The 20,208-nt window shown below is 39.1% G+C and overlaps 1 protein-coding gene across 3 annotated transcripts in view; it reads left to right on the top strand.

Annotated features, from left to right (window-relative positions):
- CDC42BPA (CDC42 binding protein kinase alpha) overlaps positions 1-20,208 on the top strand; it is a 318,266-nt gene that overhangs the window by 178,990 nt on the left and 119,068 nt on the right. For all 3 annotated transcript variants that reach the window (XM_042976800.1, XM_042976799.1, XM_042976798.1), the window contains exon 12: positions 14,087-14,220. In XM_042976800.1, the coding sequence (XP_042832734.1) occupies positions 14,087-14,220 (134 nt within the window). The remainder of the gene's footprint in view (positions 1-14,086; positions 14,221-20,208) is intronic.

The raw sequence follows: 20,208 nt of genomic DNA, 5'->3' as shown, positions 1-20,208 counted from the left end.
ATGGTGCTTTGAGAAGATGTGTTGGTTTGGGAGGTTTAGCTGGAACTTGTCTGGCTGAGCATACACACGAACAGGGGAGGGAGTGTCAGGAGTCAGGAAGAAGGACGGTGTAGACAAGGAAACTGCATGTATGCGGACAGCAGTACGTGAACTTTTATTTTCTCTGTGACGGTTCCTTTCGGCACATTGACGAGATTTAAGTAAATTAATTCAGACGAGTGTCGATATGTCCGTTCTGTCCATTCGTGCGTTGAGTCCGTTCGTTCAGCAAATACTGATTGAGCACCTGCTGGGGAGCAGGTATGGTCTGAGGCTCTTGGAATGCAGTTCTAAGCGTGATGACAATGACAGAACCCTGTTCTTGCGGGACTGGAAGGCACCCAACAGACATAAGACAGTAACTATGTAACTCTGTAAATGACACACTATGTTAGAAGGTGGTGAGTACTTAGAGCAGGATACGGAGAAGGGGCCAGAAGTCCAGGATGGGGAGTTGTGTCATCTTATGCAGGCTGGCCTGGGGGTAAGCCTCGCCGAGAAGGCGACAGGTGAGCAACAACTTGAAGCAGGTAAGGGGCTAGTGTGCAGTTAAATGGGAAGCACACGTTCCACGCAGAAGGACCAGCCGGTGCAAAGGCCCCGAAGTCAGAATGCGCCTCAGGAGTTCGGACGGCGTGGCTGGAGCAGGATGAGCTAGCGGGGAGGATGATGGAGACGGGGTGGAGAACAGAGGGTCGGGTAGGGCTTGTGCCCTCATCAGTACAGTCTCACTGTTACAAGGTTTTTGGGTTTTTTTTTTTCTGTCAGTGTAATGGGAGCCTTTTGCAGGGTTTAGAGGCATGGCACCTGGTCTCAGCATAAGGAGAGAGAGAAGGTACTGGCTTAGCCAGGATAGTCAGGCCTCTCCAGAAAGGCCGTTTTAAGACCAAAGTAAGTGAAAGAGAAGAAGAATCTGAGACAGGATCTTTTATGAAAATGACTATTTAAAAAAATTTTTTAATGTTTATTTGAACGGGGAGGAGAGAGAGTGAGCGAGCACATGAGTGGGGGAAGGGCAGAGAGAGAGGGAGACACAGAGCCTGATGCAGGGCTCGAACCCACAAACCGTGAGATCATGATCTGAGCTGAAGTCGGATGTTTAACCGCCTGAGCCCCCCAGGCGCCCCTAAAAAGGACTGTTTAAATGCCATGTTAATACTTTGCTTATATTAAATACACATGGAGCTCTTAAATTTGACCATAATTTATGCTGTTCTATATTTTTAAGTGGCTCTCTTCCTAAGAGATATCTCTTTATCAAATTTCTGTAGCTTTATTTTCTACAGTTAAGGTGTTTGGAAATATGATACGCAGAATCATTTGCTTTGATTTGCTATCAACAATAAAACATCAAGAGCACTGAATGTGTTAGTTATTTGACACTGAAAAAACAGTGACCAGCTGGGATGGTTAGGGATTTATCTTCAGAGAGGTAATATGGATTGAGATGAGTTACTCATAAGCCCATTTTATTAGCTCTCAGAGGGTGTTTTTTTTTTTAATTGATTTCTTAAAAAAAATTTTTTTTTAATGTTTTATTTATTTTTGAGAGAGAGAGACAGAGCATGAGCAGGGGAGGGGCAGAGAGAGAGGGAGACACAGAATCTGAAGCAGTCTCCAAGCTGTCAGCACAGAGCCTGACACGGGGCTCGAACTCAAGAACCGTGAGATCATGACCTGAGCCAAAGTCGGACGCCCAACCGACTGAGCCACCCAGGCGCCCCTAATTGATTCCTTTTAAATTGATTGAATCCTTAGGATTTTCTGTGCTAATCATCATGCATCTGCAAATAGGAAGGTTGTGTTTTTGCCTCTTTGATCTATCTGTGTGCTTTTCATTTCTTTTTCTGTACTGGCTAGAATCCCCAGCGCTGTGTTGGAGAAGAGTGATGAGAATATACATCCTGGCTTTCTTCCCAGTCTTAGGGGGAAGCCTTCAGTGTTTTGCCCTCAAGCGTAATATTAGCTACACATTTTTTGTAGGTGCTCTTTACCAAGTCAGAAGTACACATCTATTTCTGTATTTCTGAGAGTTTTTATCACAGATAGTTGTCGAAATTTGTCAAGTATTTTTTCTGCATTTATCGATATGAACATGTGATTTTTCCCCCTTTTGTTAGCCTATAAATATGGTGGATTAGATTGGTTGATTTTGAAATATTGGACCAAACTTACATCCCTGGAATATATACATCACTGGTCATGGTGTATAATTATTTTTATGTGTTACTGAATTTTATTCCTAGTATTTTGTTAAGGATTTTGGCATTCGTATACATGAAGAACATTGGTCTTTCGTTTTCTGCCTTTCTTTTTTTTCTTTCTTTTTTTTGTTTTTTGTACTGCCTTTGTTTTTGTTTTCATTCTTTTATTTTTCTGTTTCCTTTCTGAGATATAGTTGACATACAACATTATATTAATTAGTTTTAGGTGCGCACATAATGGTTCAGTATTTGTATATATTGTGAAATGACCACCACAGGAAGTCAAGTTACCATCAGCACACGTAGTTACAGATTTTTTTCCTTGTGCTTAGAAATTTTAAGAGCTACTCTCTCAATGACTTTTCAGTATGTGGTACAGAATTATTAGCTGTAGTCCTCATGCTGTGCATTGCCTCCCCGGGACTTAGGCATTATGTAACTAGAAATTTGTACCTGTGATCACCTTCACTCCTTCAACATGCCCTTGCACCCCTGCCTCTTAGAACCACCAATTTGTTCTCCGCGTTCCCTTTTTTGGTTGTTTTGGATTCCACACATTGAGTGAGATCATGCAGTATTTGTCTTTCTGACTGCCTTTATTTAGCGTAATTCCCTCAAGGTCCATCCACTTTGCCGCCAATGGCAAGATAGTGCTTATTTTAATGGCTCAGTGGTATTCCATTGTGCATACACCCCACGTTTTATTTATCCACATATCCATCATCGGACATTTAAGTTCTTCCGTGTCTTGATGCTTGTGAATGATGCTGCAGTGAACATGGAATGCATACCTTTTCAATTCAGTGTTTTTGTTTTCTTGGGATAAATAATCAGAAGTGGAATTGGTAGATCCTCCAGTAGTTCTATTTTTAATTAATTAATTAATTAATTTATTTTTGAGAGAGACAGAGACAGACTGCAGCCGGGGGAGGGGCAGAGAGAGAGGGAGACACAGCATCTGAAGCAGGCTCCAGGCTCCGAGCTGGCAGCACAGAGCCCAGCACGGGCCATGACCATGAGACCGTGACCTGAACTGAAGTCGGGCGCTTAATCCACTGAGCCATCCAGGTGCCCCTATTTGCAATTTTTTGAAGAGCCTCCATGTTTTCCAAAGTGGCTGTACCAATTTATGTTTCCACTAACAGTGCACAAATATTCCTTTTTATCTGCAACACGTGTTTATAACACTTGTTCATAACAACACTTGTTATATCTTGTCTTTGGACAGCAGCCATTCCAACAGGTGCGAGGTGATAGCTCATCATGGTTTTGATTGGCATTGACCTGATAATTTATGACGTTGAGCACCTTTTCATGTACCTGTTGGCCATCTTTATGTCTTCTTTAGGGGGAAAAAAAAAGAAAAAGTCTATTCAGATCTTCTGCCCATTTTTTAATCAGATTGTTTGCCATTGAGTTTTACGAGTTACTAAAATATATTTTCTGTATTAACCCCTTCTCAGATATGTGATTTGCAGGTATTTTCTCCCATCCATTAGGTTGCCTTTTTATGTTGTGGATGGTTTCCTTTGCTCTCCAGAAGTAAGTTGAATGTTGTCCCACTTGTTGATTTTTGCTTTTGGCACTCTTTGGCTGTGGTATCAGTGTAGTGCTGGCCTCATAAAATGAGTTTGAACGTATTCTCTCCTCTTTCACTTTTTGGAAGAGTTCAAGAAGGATTGGTGTTAATTCTTTTTACGAGGTTTGTTAGAATTCACCAGTAAAACCGCCAGGTCCTGGGTTTTTCTTTGGAGGTTTTTGATTATTAATTCGGTATCTTTAGCATTATTGGTCTGTTTAGATTTTTTAATTTATTCACAATTCAGTTTTGTTCAGTTTTATGTTTCTATAAATTTATCCGTTTTTCTAGGTTATCCAGTTTGCTGGCATGTAATTGTTCATAGTAGTCTCTTATGATCTTTGTATGTGCTGCCCATTGAAATGTTTCCTCTTTCTGATTTTATTTATATGAGTTGTCGGTTTTTTTTTTAAGTTTTGCTCATTTTGACTGTCCAAAAACAATCTCTTAGTTACATTGATCTTTTCTTCATTTTCCTGATGTTTGTTTCATTTATTGTTTCTCTGATCTTTGTTAATTCCTTTCTTCTGCTAACTTTAGATTTAGTTTGTTCTTTTTCTAGCTGCTTGATATGTAAAGTTAGGTGTTTGAGGGCTTTCATTTTTTTAATGTAGAGGTGTTTATGACCATGAACTTCCTTCTTAGAACTGCATTTGCCATATTTCATATGGCATATAGTGTTTCCATTTTTGTCTGTTACAAGATATCTTTTTAATTTCCTTTTTAATTTCTTTTTGTGATCCATTGGTTATTCGGGAGTGTGTTGTTCAATTTCCACATTTTTATGAATTTTCCAGTTTCGTCCTTTATTGATTTCTAATGTCATACTTTTGTGCTTGGGAAAGATCCTTGGTATCGTTTGCTAAATTTCTTAAGACTTGTTTTGTGAGGTGCCCACATGGCTCAGACAGGTAAGTGTCCAACTTTGGCTCAGGTCATGATTCCACAGTTTGTGGGGTCAAGCCCCACATTGGGCTCTGTGCTGACAGCTCAGAGCCTGGAGCCTACTTCAGATTTGTGTCTCCCTCTCTCTCTATGCCCCTTCCCTGCACTTGCTCGCTCGCTCTCTCAAAAATAAATAAACATTAACATTTTCTTTCAAAAAATTAAATAATACTTGTTTTGTAAACTTGCTTGTTTTTTAATCTATTTATCCTGGAGAATGTTCCATGTGTGTTTGGGAAGAATGTATATTCTGCTGCTATTGGAGGGAATGTTCTATATATGTCTGTTAGATCCACTTGTTCTAAAGTATAATTCACATTCCTTTCACATGTAATTCACATTTCCTTATAGGTTTTCTGTCTAGATGATGTATCCAATGTTGGAAGTAGGGTATTGAAGTCCCCTACTGTATCGTATTGTTTATTTATCCCTTCAGATCTGGTGTATCTGCTCAGTATATTTAGATGATACGGTGTTAGGTGCATATGTATTTATAATTGTCATACCTTCTTGACAAATTGACCTTTTTATTGTCATATGGTAGCTTTTTTGTCACTTGTTACTATTTTTGACTTAACATCTATTTTGTCTAACTATAGCTACCCTTGTTTTCTTTTGGTTTCCACTTGGATGAAATACCTTGTTTTAATCCCTTCATTTTGAGCCTTTGTGTCTCCTTAAAGCTGAAGTGAGGCTTTTATAGACAGCATATAATTGGGTCTTGGTTTTATTCATCCAACCACTCTAGGTCTTGTTGTTGGAGAATTTAATCCATTTATATTTAAAGTAATAAAAGATTGGGATTTGCTAATGTCATCTTACTGTTTTCTGAGTGTTTTGTAGTTCCTTTGTTTAAGTTCCTCTCTTAACTGACTTCATTTGTAAGTTAATCATTTTCTATAGCGTTAAACTCTGATTCTCTTTTCTTTATCTTTTGTATTCCTACTGTAGCTTTTTGCTTTATGCTTACTATGAGGCTGACATAAAGTATTTTAGTTATAACAGTCTGTTGTATGTTGATAACAATTATAGTTGTGAAATATAACTTAGAAAGCTTAGGAGGAGAAGAAAATCCTTATGGATTTACCCATATTTTAAAATATCTATCTATCTATCTATCTATCTATCTATTTATTTATTTAAATGCTTATTTTTGAGAGAGAGAGAGAGAGCGTGCACACACGCACACAAGTGGAGGAGGGGCAGAGGATCTGAAGCAGACTCTGTGCTCACAGCACAGAGCCCGATGCATGGCTTGAACTCACAAACTGTGAGCTGAAGTCGGACCCTTAACTGACTGAGCCACCCAGGTGACCCAATTTACCCAATTTTTATATACCATGCTCTGTATTCCTTCTTGATATTGATGAGCTCCTTGTTCTCTTATTTTCTGTTTAGAGGATTTCCTTTAGCCATTTAAAAAAAAAATTTTTTTTTAATGTTTGTTTATTTTTGAGGGAGAGTGTGTGTGCAAGTAGGGAAAGGGCAAAGAGAGAGGGGGAAACACAGAATCCCAATCAGGCTCCAGGCTCTGAGCTGTCAGCACAGAGCCTGATGCGGGGCTTGAACGCATAAACCGTGAGATCATAACCTGAGCCAAAGTCAGACACTTAACTGAGCCACCCGGTTGCCCCTTCCTTTAGCCATTTTTTTTTAAAGACAACCCTGCTATCAGCAAATTCTCTTAGTTTTTATTCATCTGAGAATGTCTTAGTTTTCTCTTTATGACTAAAGAATATTTTTACAGGACATAGGATTCTGGGTTGATAGTTTTTTGTTTAAGTATCTGAAAAATATATTGTACCACTTTCCTTAGGACTCTGTGGTTTATGAGGAGAAAATCACAGTCATTCTGAGGGTTTTTTCCCCCTTTATCTAGGGTGTTGTTTTTTTCTGGCTGCTTGCAAGGTTTTTCTTCTTTTATAGTTCTCTGATGTTTAATGGTGTGTTTTGGCATGGTTTTCTTGGGGTTTATTCTGTTTGGGATTTGTTCCTCTTCTGTAATAAAGACACATAAATGTGTCTTTCCACGTTTTTCCACTTAATTACTTTGAGTACTTTTACAGACCTGCCTACTGATGACTTAGATGTTACATCTTTTGTTATCAATCCACAAATCGTTGGGTCTCTGTTCATTTTTGTTTTCATTCTGTCCCCCCCCCCTCCACTATTTAGATTGGTCAATTTCTACTGCTTTATCTTCCATTTCACTGATTCTTTCCTGTGATGGAAAGAATCCTCTGATGGGTTCCTCTGTGGAACCCAACAATCCAGATTTTTTTTTACATTTATTTCTAAATTTTCCATTTTGTTTTTTGTAAACTTGTTTATTTGCTGAGACTTGCTGTATCTTCGCTTGAGTCTTCTGTTCGTTCATTTATTTCAGATATGTCCGTAATTGCTCGGTGGAGCATTTTCATCATAGCTGGTTTAATGTCTTGCCAGATATTTCTAACATCTCTATTATTTCATCGTCTGCATCTGTCGATTTCCTTTTCTCATTCAAGTTGAGATTTTCCTAGTTCCCGATAGGATGACTGATTTTCAGTTAGCGACTCTGGATCTTATTTGCACTTTTCCATTTTCGCCAGCTTTTCCCGATACCACTCCAGCAGCGGTGGCTTGCCAGGTTGGGGTGGAGGTTCACTTTCCCCACTTGGCCTCCCGCGATACCCAGAGAAGGGCTCCTCGTTATTCCCGGAGGAGGTTGGGTTTCCACCAACTCGGTGGTGGGCATCGCCCTCGTACCGCTGGGCAGTGGCGGACGTTCTTCCTTCTCTGACACCAGCCCAACGCGGGGACGGTGGACAACCTCACTGCTGCCGCTGGGGGGGTGCGGAAGTGCTAGTTGCCCATGTGGTCTTCACGGACATTGCATGTGAAACGCGCGTGTTATGGCCAGTGGCCCTTTAGCAGTCCTCTGAGTACCCTCATGCCTCATGGTGTGTCTGTTTCTGGGTGCTTCATCATAGCCTGACGTGATTGAGGTCTGGCTCTTCACATGTCCTTCGCTGACAGACGTGGTTGTGGAGTAAGTTGTTTCTGTTGTTTAACTTGAGTGGAACAGTTACTTCCTGAAAGTTTTCGGTCTTGCTAATTTGCCCCTTTCCTGGTCCTTTGGGTAGAAAGAGTGGGCTTCTGTCGGGGCTTTTATTTGCTGCCCCTGTTAGCATTTCTGGATCGCCAGTTTCTTTGGCTCTGTGTCTGGGAAAAATGAACCGCAAAGAAAACCCAGAGAACTTCCCGCTGTGTTGGTCCAGTGTTCCTGACATCACAGTTTCAGGTTCCCTTGTCCCCATCGGTCATCCTTTTTCTTCTCTCCAAATTTCATTTTTCTTATGTTTGTTTTATGTATGATGTCCAGAGAAGAGGGGAAATGTATCTAATCCTTCTTTCTGGAAGCAGAAGTCTCCAGAGTAAGCTCTTCAAATATAGATCAGATCACGTCACAGTTTCTGCACACGTGCTAACGTGTCTTCCATGGATGCCCGCTGGCTCCCGGGTGAAAGTGAAACAGCTCAGCTCTGTTTCCAAGGCCCTTCGTTATCATGCATGTCGCTGTGTCTCCAGATTTCCGCCGAAGTGAACTACGCTTAGTTCTCCTCGGTCACATTCTGAGTTTTTGCTATTTCGTTGTTGTTTTCTCTTTTCTTTCTCCACTCCCTCTTCCTTCCCTCCTCTTTCCCTCATTCCTTCCTTCTTCATTCATTTATTTTTGCTTGTTTGCCGAAAACATTCCTCACCGTAAACTTAAGCTCCTCTAGAATACGTGTTACTGCTGACATAGGTTTTTATTTGTATATTGCTTTATTTCCCTCCCCTGACTGCTAGATAGTAAGCTTCTTGAAAATAGGAACTTGGTTCTTTCATTGATACGTCCAAGTGCACGGAAGAGTGTGTGACACGTAAAAAGCCCAAGTCAGTATGGGTTGACGAGTGACCAGTGAAACTTCGTTCTTGGAAACATCCGACCGCTTCCCAAGATGTCTTCCTAATACGTCTTTCCGGGCAATTCACGATACACTCACCCCTTACGTACAAGTCAGCGGTGCCTGGAAGGAGGCCTCTAACTGGGGAAATTGGTTACCGTTGACCTGTTGATGGAGATTTCCTTCTTCACTTTCCTCCTACTTACTCCCTAAATGCAGAGGCTATAGGACTGCTCTTCACTCGTTCTATTTTAGCTTTTCCCAGGGGCGGGGCAGAACCAGTGAAAACGAGGTGAAGAGAAAGGGCAGATCCTGTTTTTAGCATTCTTCCTTTCCAGCAGCTCTTGGGCATGTGCTGGTCTCAGTGTGCCCAGGATTCCATCCCATCTCGTTCTTTTTTTTCATCATTCATTCATTTTTAAACCTCTTTTTACCTAATGCAGTAAGATGTACATAACATAAAGTGACCATTTTAACCATGTCTGAGTGTCACATCAGTGGTATATAACACATTCACGTGCTGTGCAGCTGTCACGCTCCGTCCCCGCAGCCCAGTATCTTCCCAGACGGAAACTCTCCGCCCATCAAACACCAGCTGCCCGGTCCTCCCACACCCAGCCCCTGGCACCCGCCGTTCTTTCTGCGTCTCTGCATTTGACTGCTCTGGGAGCCTCACGTGAGTGCAGTCATAAAGTATTTGTCCCTCCGTGGCTGGCTGACTTCACTTAGCAGCGTCTTCACGGTTCACCCATGTTGTAGCCTGTGTCGGATTTCCCGTCTTCTGCAACATTCTGCGTGTATGCAAATACTCCCTTCTGTTTTTACATTCGTCACCGACGCACTTGGGTTGCTTCCCCATTTTGTTTATTGTAAATAGTGCCGCCTTGCACATGAGGGAACATATATCAAGTCCAGAAGTAGAATTCCTGAATTTGTACGGAAATTCATGTTCAGTGTTTTTAGGAGTTGCCGAACCGTTTTCCGCAGTGGCTGTGCCATCCTGTTCCCACTGGCAACACAGTCCTTCTCAGTTCAGCCCATAAACATCCTTATTGAGGTACTGTTCCGTACCAGAAATTATACTCGGTACTGGAGGCAGAGTGGTAAGGCTGGGGATAACCTCTGTGTCTCATTCACAGTTAAACCCACGCTATCCTAAACATTTCGATGTAAAAGCTAGAGATAATAGAAAACAGGCTCTTCTAGGAACCTGCTTTACGAGTAGCCTTGACTATAGTCCTGGCTTTAAAGAAAAGTCCAAATCACCTTTGTTTTTTTTTAAATTTATGTATTTTTTTGAGAGAGAGCGAGAGACCGTATGTATGAGCGGGGGAGGGGCAAACAGGGAGGGAGGGAGAGAGAGAATCCCAAGCAGGCTATGCACTGTCAGCACAGAGCCCAACGTGGGGCTCGATCTCAGAAGCTGTGAGATCACGACCTGAGCCGAAATCAAGGGTCGGCGCCCCCAAATCACCTTCTGTTAGCTACTTCTTAAGCTAGATCTTTGTGTAGACAATTACACACCACCAGTGCCTGTATATCTTTTCTTTCCCTATGGCAGTGTTCTCCAATATATTGAGACTCCTAGAAAATTTTAATAAAGTTATAATTACTTACAATTTCTTTTTAAAATCTGCTTTCCTTATCACACTCCAAACTCCCAAGAAGGTAAGACAGAGTTTCCTTGTGTCATCTAATGGACACTCAGCAGATGAAAGTATAAATTCATACTCTCATTTGATATTTTTCCCTGAGAAGATACGGGAGTGGTTTCTTGTTTCCTGAATAATTGTTGTAATCTCTAATGTGCTTTGTAACCCCCTTTCTTTTGTTGCCTGGAGATGGGTGGTTTGTCTGTCTCTCCAACCCTAAACTAACTATTCCCCTCTCCCTCTGTCTGTCTGACACACACACACACACACACACACACACACACACACACACACTGCCCTGCATCATGTAAATGAAGGAGAAGGATAGGGAATGGAGGGAGAGGGGTAGGTATAGGGGAACCTGTTTCCCCGTCATGATTGGAAGTCAGATCTCTTCCCATCTCAGAAGAGTCCTGGGTTATTTTAGGAATCAGAACGTAAGGGAGAAGCGGTGATACTGTGTCTGCACAGATCAGGGAGAGGTGCTTTGACTGTGCTTCTAATGCCGCCCTGGTCACAGTCCTCGCCCCTCGCGGGTGGTCCGTGCTCCACATCGAGTCCCGCGGCAGCCGTGGCCTCTTCCCCCGTCCTCCTCCCCCAGCTCCCATAGAACCTGCCACACGATCTACTTTTGTGTTTCTGCTTCATTTATGATTTGTGGGGTGTTACTCTTTATCTTCCTGACCTGGTTATCTCCTTCGAGACAGAGTCTATTTAATATTTCTCTTCCATGCCACACAGTGCAAAGAAAATTTCCTTATTGTGTTTTTGTCCCTTATTAAATCCTCATAGGAACTATTGAATTTCCCAGCTGTCCTAGCAGCAGTGAGCTAGGAACCATTTGGTTGGAGTGTGCTAGCCTGTTGTGCTGGTCTGCTTCTGCTCTTTACTCACAAAAACTGCTTTTTAGTTACTTGGCCTAGAATGGTATGGCTCATCGTGTTGCGTGAGGTATTTTTTGATAGTCTCTGAGGATTTCTTTCTTTCTTTTTTTATTTAAAAAAAAAAATTTTTTTTTACCGTTTTTTATTATTGAGAGACAGAGACAGAGCATGAGCATGGGAGGGGCAGAGAGAGAGGGAGACACAGAATCCCAAGCAGGCTCCAGGCTCTGAGCTGTCAGCACAGAGCCTGATGCGGGGCTCAAACTCACAAACCGAGATATCATGGCCTGAGCCGAAGTTAGACGCCCAACCGACTAAACCACCCAGGCGCCCCACTGAGGATTTCTTTCAAAGTCTTCATTGAATTCACCATTTGTTGTAGTGAAAGTAAATGTTCACGTGCCTTAGCCATTTGATAGTTGTCGGCCAAAATTCAGTGTATTCTGGACTTTTCTTGAGTTGGGGTTTTTATCTTTGGGGAATGCATAATTCTGTGTGTATCAGATTGGAAGCTTTTATAAATAATCGAGTGAGCTTGTCTTCTCCAGCCCTTCTGTGTGAAACACGAAAACCTGACATATAATTCACAGATACACTTACCAACTCCATTGCAAAGCAGCCAAAGTGACATGGCTGAGAGAAAACCAAAATTTAACCCACGTTGAAAGGGAACCATAAACCACTGAAGGCCGCCACCGAAGCCGCCCCATGGAGTCGTTTTGCTGTAAACTTGATGTGATGCAGACAGTTTATAAAACACTGATTTCATTTTTGTTGCTAATGAAGAGCAGTAGAGATAAGCGAATGACTCAGTAATTTGCAGAAAACCTTCACCATGCTGGGGAAAGACTCTTCAGAGTAGAAGAAAGTAGGCGAATGAGACGGGATCACAATGCGTGCCATCTGACTGCTTCAGGCTGGCACACCGTAGCCATGAACAGGACCAAAGTTAGACCCTCAAAGGACAAAAGTCAGCCATGTCACATACTAAATTTTGACTCCTAATTATTAGAAATAAACTTTTGAGGGGCGCCTGGGTGGCTCAGTCGGTTAGGCGTCCGACTTCAGCTCAGGTCACGATCTCACGGTCCGTGAGTTCGAGCCCCGCATCGGGCTCTGGGCTGATGGCTCAGAGCCTGGAGCCTGCTTCCGATTCTGTGTCTCCCTCTCTCTCTGCCCCTCCCCCGTTCATGCTCTGTCTCTCTCTGTCTCAAAAATAAAAACGTTAAAAAAAAAAAATTAAAAAAAAAAAAAAGAAATAAACTTTTGACATCTTAAAAATGTTAAAACCTTAAAATAACAGGAAAGTATCACTTAAAAATGTTTCAAGGAAATTAGTATAAACAGAAAAATTCCTGCAGGAAATGCTGAAACTTGAGAAAATGATAAAATATACTTTGCTGAACATAAGACTAAATATCCCATGATCTTTAAGGTTAAACATCCTATGATGTTGCAGTGTTCTTCAAGTAAAACATTCATTAAATTAGACTGCTAAAGTTATTCTGTTGAGACAGAACAAAAACTAGTTACATGCAACTTCACAGATGTTGTTGAAAATTGTTGAAAACCGTGGTATCCATAAATGCATCTACACTCTCAAAACACCTCAGATCAATAAGCTCTTAATAAATCTATAAATTTAGGGCACTGAATGTCAGTAAATTGTTTTGTTGAAGGACTCCAGCAGCAGTTAGTATGGGATACACGAACGCATTTAAGTGACTTCTTGGCTACAGGACTCTCTATACACACAAAATCTCTTTACGGTAGGACCAGTGTCTTATGAACGTGACTTCATTTATTGAAAGCGTTGGACTCAGCAATACACAATACTTTGTGCATCATCTATTCCCACACCTGAGTTTGCCAGACCCGGGGGATCTTGTTAAAATACGGATCTGATTCATTAGGTCTGGTTTGAGGCCCGAGATTCTGCATCTCTGGCAAGCTCACAGGTGTTCCTGCTACTGTGTGGGGATGACTGTCCGAGTGGGAAGGTTTTGTAAAGAGCAGAAATTGACAGTGAATGTGTGTAGATTTCTCGGTTTTGTGGGCTTCAGTTCTTCAGCTTGCCAATCTACTTCTGATGCCGTGACCATTTCGTGTCAATTTATCCAATTTTATGCAGGCAGTGTGTTCAAATGAGTGAGGCTGTTCTGTTTCGTAATAACTCTTCTGAAGTGATGATGTTAAGAATTGTCGCTTTCCCAGAAGAAGAGGCCGATGCAGGATTTCCTGAGTCCTCGTCTCTGCTCCAAGACCCATTTAGCAGTGTGACCTCAGGCCAGATATCCAGCTCTCCTGGCCTCAGTTTCTTCTTCTAGAGAATGGAGGAGCTGACCTAGATCAGAGGCGTTCGCGTATTTAGTTTCCGAAATCAGAGTTTGTTCTTCAGATAACCGCTAGTGAAACTGGCCTGCAGCCATGAGAAGCACAGCCGTCTTAATAATTTGACTAAAGTCAGTGCAGGAATGCTGATAACCAAACATAGAGGAAAATGGGTCTGTTTTGTCCAGTTGGTTGCTTTTGATTTTTTTGATAGTTTTAAGCTTTTAATTGGCTCTGAAGGTACTTTTCTGGAAGTATGGTCTTCTTTTTCTAACAGAAACGTAAGACGTTTTTCATGCAAGCGTTACACACTTTCACACTGATATTAGCCGTACCCTTTCTTCATTCAGTGAACTTGACAAGCACTTAATTGTCGCGAGTTATAGTCCTACTGGAAGGGGTGTCTATAAGCCTAATACAAATTCAGGATATGTTATTTTTTTCCACTTAGTTGTTTGAAACCTTGGTTTCGAGCATTTGTTTTTATATGAACACTACCATAAACACTGTTGTCTCTTTTTAGAATCAAGTCACTTGGAACAGCAACTTGAGGAAGCCAACGCGGTGAGGACAGAGCTAGATGACGCTTTTAGGCAAATCAAGGCTTACGAAAAGCAAATCAAAACACTACAACAAGAAAGGGAAGAATTAAACAAGGTAAAAATACATGGATGAATTGTTAAACCCGGTTTTAGATTCTTAATCGTATTTAATTTGTATTCTAAAAGCTTTCGTAATGAGTTACAAGAACATAAGGTATATGTTGTAAAACGTTTAATTATTTTGGTATGTGTCGTTTGAGTAATAGCTAGTAATGAAGACATTTACATACTGTCAAGATTTTTAACATTCAGAATCATCTGTTCTTTTGAAAAGTCTAATCAAAGGACTTGATTAAAAGTAAATGTTTTAAAAAATATTACGGAATAAGCAAACAGTGAGATATGTGTCATGTCTTTGGACAAATAAAAACTAAAGGCATATTTTCATTGTGATTTGCTGATATGAACATTCTTAAAAGATTAGAATAAAAAATTTCTTTAATGTTTTAATTAGTTTTTAAAATGTCAATTTATCTTTCAAAGCACGGATGAAGAAGCTAAAGTTATTTTCATAAGAACTTGATATAATACTTAAACAGTATTAGAAGCATCAACAAAATTTATTAATAGCAAAGACAACCTAACACATCCCATAAATAATACACACCAGAGAAAAACATTTTACTTAAACCACTCAGAATGTGTACTTTGCCTTTCATTAACAAATTTAAAAATGTTGGAGTTAATACTAGCCGACACAAAAAAGAAGTGAGTGGTTTATGGCTTATGTAAATTGTATTCAGTGATGCAGTATATAATTGATAATATAATGGAGTTCTTTTGGGGAAGATCTTAAAGTCTTGCTGCCAGTAAAGAAATGGAGGCAATTAAAAATAAAACAAATAACCTTTTGCTGATGAAGCTAATCGACAAGACTAACAGAGAAAGCTGTAAAGGTTAAATTGAATTTGATTAGTATCTTTTTGCTTTTTTCTTAATGCAATTATAAGCAGTTTTGTGTACAGATCCATTTAAATTCATGGTCAACTTAATAAAATTTGGAATTTATAACAGATGTTATATTTGTTTTAGTAATATTGCAGTAATATTATAATAATATTAGTGGTAGCTGTTATGTACATAAAGGTAGGATTATTCAGCCAAACTTAGTAAACATAAAAAAAGATGAGAATCCAACATCTAGATTTATAGTAGCAAGTATCTTGCCAATTTTATTAAGTTTTAATGTTAAAAATCCTTTTTTAGTATATTTTGAGAAGAGGGTAGTGCTATAAAGAAATATTATATTGGTATTTTAAGGGATATGCTTAGTATCCTACAGGCAGCAGATAATCTTTTTAACATTTTTTTCTTTAGATACATATAAAAGAATAAACGTAACATTATATGAGTTTTGTTGCACATAATATAATGCCTGTCTCTGAACCTACCATCTGACTTAAGGAATAGGAACATTATGAATTTTGTGGCATAGCCCTGGCCAGTCATTTTTTTTATCCCCTTCTCCTTATTGTCCGTCATTTCCTTACTGAAAAATACTTTTTATCCCTTATTACTATAATCTCTAAATAATGTATAATAGGAGATAACAAGTAGAGCATAGGGGATATAATACTCTAACAGAGCTGTGTGGTGACAGAGGGTAACTATGCCTATCACGGTGAGCACTGAGTAACGTACAGAACTGTCCAATCACTATGTTGTACACCTGAAATGAGCATAACGTTCTATGCTCGTTATACTTCAGTGAAAACAAATAAAAATGCCAGTGCCAAATGCTGAAGATGAGCTTATAATCTGATACCTTATTTCTGGAAAGCTAATTTGCAACAAGTATCGAAAGCCTTCAAATACTAAAGTCCTTGATGTAATAATTCCATTTGTCGAAATGTAACTCAAGAAGATAATCAGACATTGAAGCAAAGATTTGTTCACAGAGAACAAATTACCACATTTATAAAAGAAAAATATTAGAAACTGCCAAAATGCCCGACCAGTTCATATGATGAAATATTATATAGCCATTAAACCTGGTGGCTAAAGAATTTTTAATGCCACAGGAAATGGAAATACACATACGTTATTTGGTGTGGCTTGTTTCTGAGCTGTGTAAAGTGGTACATGCAGTTTTGCACGGTTTGTTGTTTCACTCGTTGTATTTCTAAGATGCATCCATGGGACTGTAGAGCACTCATTTATCTGCTGTATGGTACACCATTATGTGAACGCTCCAGAATCTCTCTAGTCAGTTGTTTGTCTACAGACATTAAAGTTGCTTACACTTGGTAGCCACTATAAATGAACGTTCTTGAATATGTATGCTGATTTGCACACACTTGTACACAGAATCACGAGTAGAATAATTGGGTCATAAGTGATGCAAATATTGTTTTTTATGGTAATGCCAAATCGTTTTCCACGGATTGTACCAATTTACACTCCCACTCCCACCACCCGGTCTATATTCAACAATACTTCATGTTACTAGATAGATTATTTTGGCCAACCCCATTGAAGTTCGTGTTTTAGGTCTAGAACCATGTTTTATTTATGGTCTTAATTTCTCCAATTACTAATGAGGTTGAGTATCTCACGTATGCCCACTTATCAGTTCTGTTTCTTCTGTGAAATGCCTCTCAGTATCTTTTGTACATTTTCCTGTTGGGTTTTTTTTTTTTTTTGTCTTTTTCTTACTGGTTTGTTAAGAATTCTTGAAAATTTCTATATTGATCTTTTGTCAGTTGTGTCTATTAAGATGCCTCCCAGTTAGAGGCTTGACTTTTCATTTTCTTTATGGGAGCTTTTGAGTAACAGAAATTCTGAGTTTTAATGTAGTCAACCATACTGATCTTTCTTTTTAGAGATTTGCTGGCTCATGTAAGAAACCTAAGGCTAAAATTCTCAGTTTGTTTTTTTTTTTTAAAGTTCTCGGTTTTTATTTTGACGTTTTAAAGTTTGGCCTTTGGTATTTAAATTTTAACATACCAGATTTATTTTTTCATATCATGTGAGATATAGGGATCCAATTTCAGATTTTCCTCTGTAGCTAATAGTTGTTCGTTTACTAAATAGGCCGTCTTTTCCACAGTGACGTGCAGCGTCACCTGTCACATTTCCATTTATGCATGACTCTGTTATCTCACCTCTCCATTCCTTAAAAACTGTGATGAGATCTTTTTTTTTTTAATTTTTTTTTTAACGTTTATTTATTTTTGAGACAGAGAGAGACAGAGCATGAGCAGGGGAGGGTCAGAGAGAGAGGGAGACACAGAATCTGAAACGGGCTCCAGGCTCTGAGCTGTCAGCACAGAGCCCGACGCGGGGCTTGAACTCACGGACTGTGAGATCATGACCTGAGCTGAAGTCGGCCGCTTAACCAACTGAGCCACCCAGGCGCCCCAAAACTGTGATGAGATCTTAATTAAAATTGTGTTAAATCTGTAGAGTCATTTCAGGAGAATTGACGTCATTACAACATTGAATCTTTAGGTTCCTACTATCCACATTTATTAATATTATTCCAAACGCACACACAGATTTCAAGACCAGAGCATAGAATTGTGATGTACATACAGCAGAAATACGCACACTGCTTCCCTGGGTGCTGTCTTACCTCTGGGGCGGTGCAATGAGAGCTGGATAGATAAAGCCCTATACACACATGTGCGTGCGCACACACGCGCGCACACACACATATATTTAGATGTATGTATATACATCTGTATATGTATGGAGTCTGTGTTGTGGATGAGGAATCCTAAAAATGTGAGGGTGTTTTATATACAGGAGGAGAGGCAGATGCTTCCTACTCCCTGCCCCCCATCATCTCCACCCATCCTTCTGAGAGTCTCCTTGGAAGTGTAAAGAGAAGAGTCTAGGACCCTTTGGAATATAAATAAAACACTCCAGTGGGAAAGATAAGCCCAGAGCCTCCAGCTCTATAAAGAGGGTGGCTCCCTGATCCAGGCTCCTCTCTCCCACCTCTGTTGAAATATAAGCACATACATCCAGGAGTTAAATCTCTTCGAGTTTCTCATTCTAAATTAGTCATAAATTTATAAGGCTTGCTTTTAGCCCAGGTCCCGACTTTCAGTACAAAGTTTTAGGAAGGTCTGTCTGTACAAAACCATAAAAATCTTTCCTCTGGAGCCCCACGGTCTTTCCATCCACAAGCTTGGTAGATTTCACCATATCTTTAACATCTTAAATGTTTTAACATAAAATTTTAATGCAGGTCTCATTTACCTCTCTTTAAATTTACTGTTCTATTTTTTTCATATTTTAAATGGTATCTTTATAGTTTCTTACTGATTTTGCTTCGGCAACATTGCTAAATTCTTATTAATTGTACTAATATATTTGAGATTCTTAGGGTTTTCTGCAAATAATGACGGTTTTGTTTCTTCTTTTAATTTTTATGACTTTTCTTTCTTCCCTTGTCTCACTGTATTAGCTACGACCCACAGTACAGTGTTGAATAGAACTGGTGATAGCAGGCTTTCCTGTCTTAGTCCTGGTTTCAAAGAAAATGCCTTTACTGTTTCACCACTAATAATGTTTTCTGTAAGTTTTTGGTAAACGCTTCTTATCAGGTTAAGAAAGTTATCTTCTATTCCTATTTTGCTAATCATTTTTATAATGGGTATCAGACTTATTAAATACGCTCTTCTGTACTCTATTACAACAGATTTCTAGGAATTTGTTAATATTTATTGATGTGATTATATGATTGTTCTTTAATGACTTGGTTTGGTAAGTTATATTTATAGACTTTTTCTAATGTTAAACCATTTTTGGATTTCTGGGTTAAACAATAATTGTGCATATATTACCTCCTAAATAACAATATGCCAGTGTATGTAACACTTATGTAATGGCACTGCTATTGGAGTGTTTTACGTATATTAGATCATTTAATCTTTATAAGAGCCTTGTGATTTAGGTATTATTGTTGTTGTTGCTGCTGCTGTTATTAGTATTTTATAAATGATGAGACCACGCACAGAGAGGTCAAGTACACTTGCTTAAGTGTACACTTGAGCTCACTTGCTCAAGATCATAGAGCTAAAAAGTGATGGAGCTAGAATTCCAACACAAGAAGTTTAGGTCCAGAGTTCATGCTTATCTACTTTATATATCACTGAAGCTGATTTGCTGATGCCGTTTTTTTTTTTTTTTTTTTTTAATATTTGATTTGTTTTTATCAGTAAAATTGGCTTGTAATTTTTTTCTTTTATTTTTCTGGTGTTTTTTATGGTATCAAGATTATATTGGTCTCCTAGAATGAGTTGTGTAGCATTGCCTCTTTTTCTCTTCTCTAGAAAAGTTTGTATAAGAATGTTTGTTCCTTGAAACACTGGAGGAATCACTTGTAAAACCATCTGAGTTTGGAAATTCTCTCCCTCTGAGGGGATGGGGAGAGTTTGTTAACTATTATTTAGGTACTTTAATCACTACAGGACTATTGAGGGATTCTGTTTCTTCTTGAAGCAGTTTTGATGAATTGTATTTTTGTAGGAATTCATTCATTTCAAAAGTTAACAAATTTATTGGCATAAAGTTTTCACTGTATCCTTTTATTAGCTTTTTTAATCTTTTCCAGGTTTGTAGTCATAATCTTTTTTTTCTTTCTTAACATTGTTTCTTTTTGTATTTATTCTTTGTTTGATCTCACCAGGTATTTGCCTATTTTATTATTTTTCTCAACTTTTGGCTTTGTTGATGTTCATTATGACATTTCTTTTTCATTAGTTTATGTTCTTATTTTTATTATCATCTTATGTTGGTGGAAGCATTAGTGTGTTCTGTCTCTTTCTATGTGGAATTTCACTAAATTTAAACTTTTGTTTTAGTTTCAATACAAGTGTTTCAAGCTATAAATCTCCTCCTAGGTAAACCTTTTACTGAATTCTCATTTTATTATATGTGCTGAACATTTTTATTGTTTATATTTTCAACTTCTTTTTTAGTTCTAAATATTTTAACATGCTTTATGACTTTTCTCCTTGACCAATGAGGTATTATGGAATTTAGCCTTTTTAGAAATTTCTATTGTAATGGTGATGTTATCAAAGAACTTGAA

This window comes from Panthera tigris, chromosome F3 (assembly GCF_018350195.1).
Source record: "Panthera tigris isolate Pti1 chromosome F3, P.tigris_Pti1_mat1.1, whole genome shotgun sequence".
Classification (NCBI taxonomy): Eukaryota; Metazoa; Chordata; class Mammalia; order Carnivora; family Felidae; genus Panthera; species Panthera tigris.
Note: the sequence above shows the minus strand (reverse complement) of the source record. Positions and strands in the feature narration are given on the sequence as shown.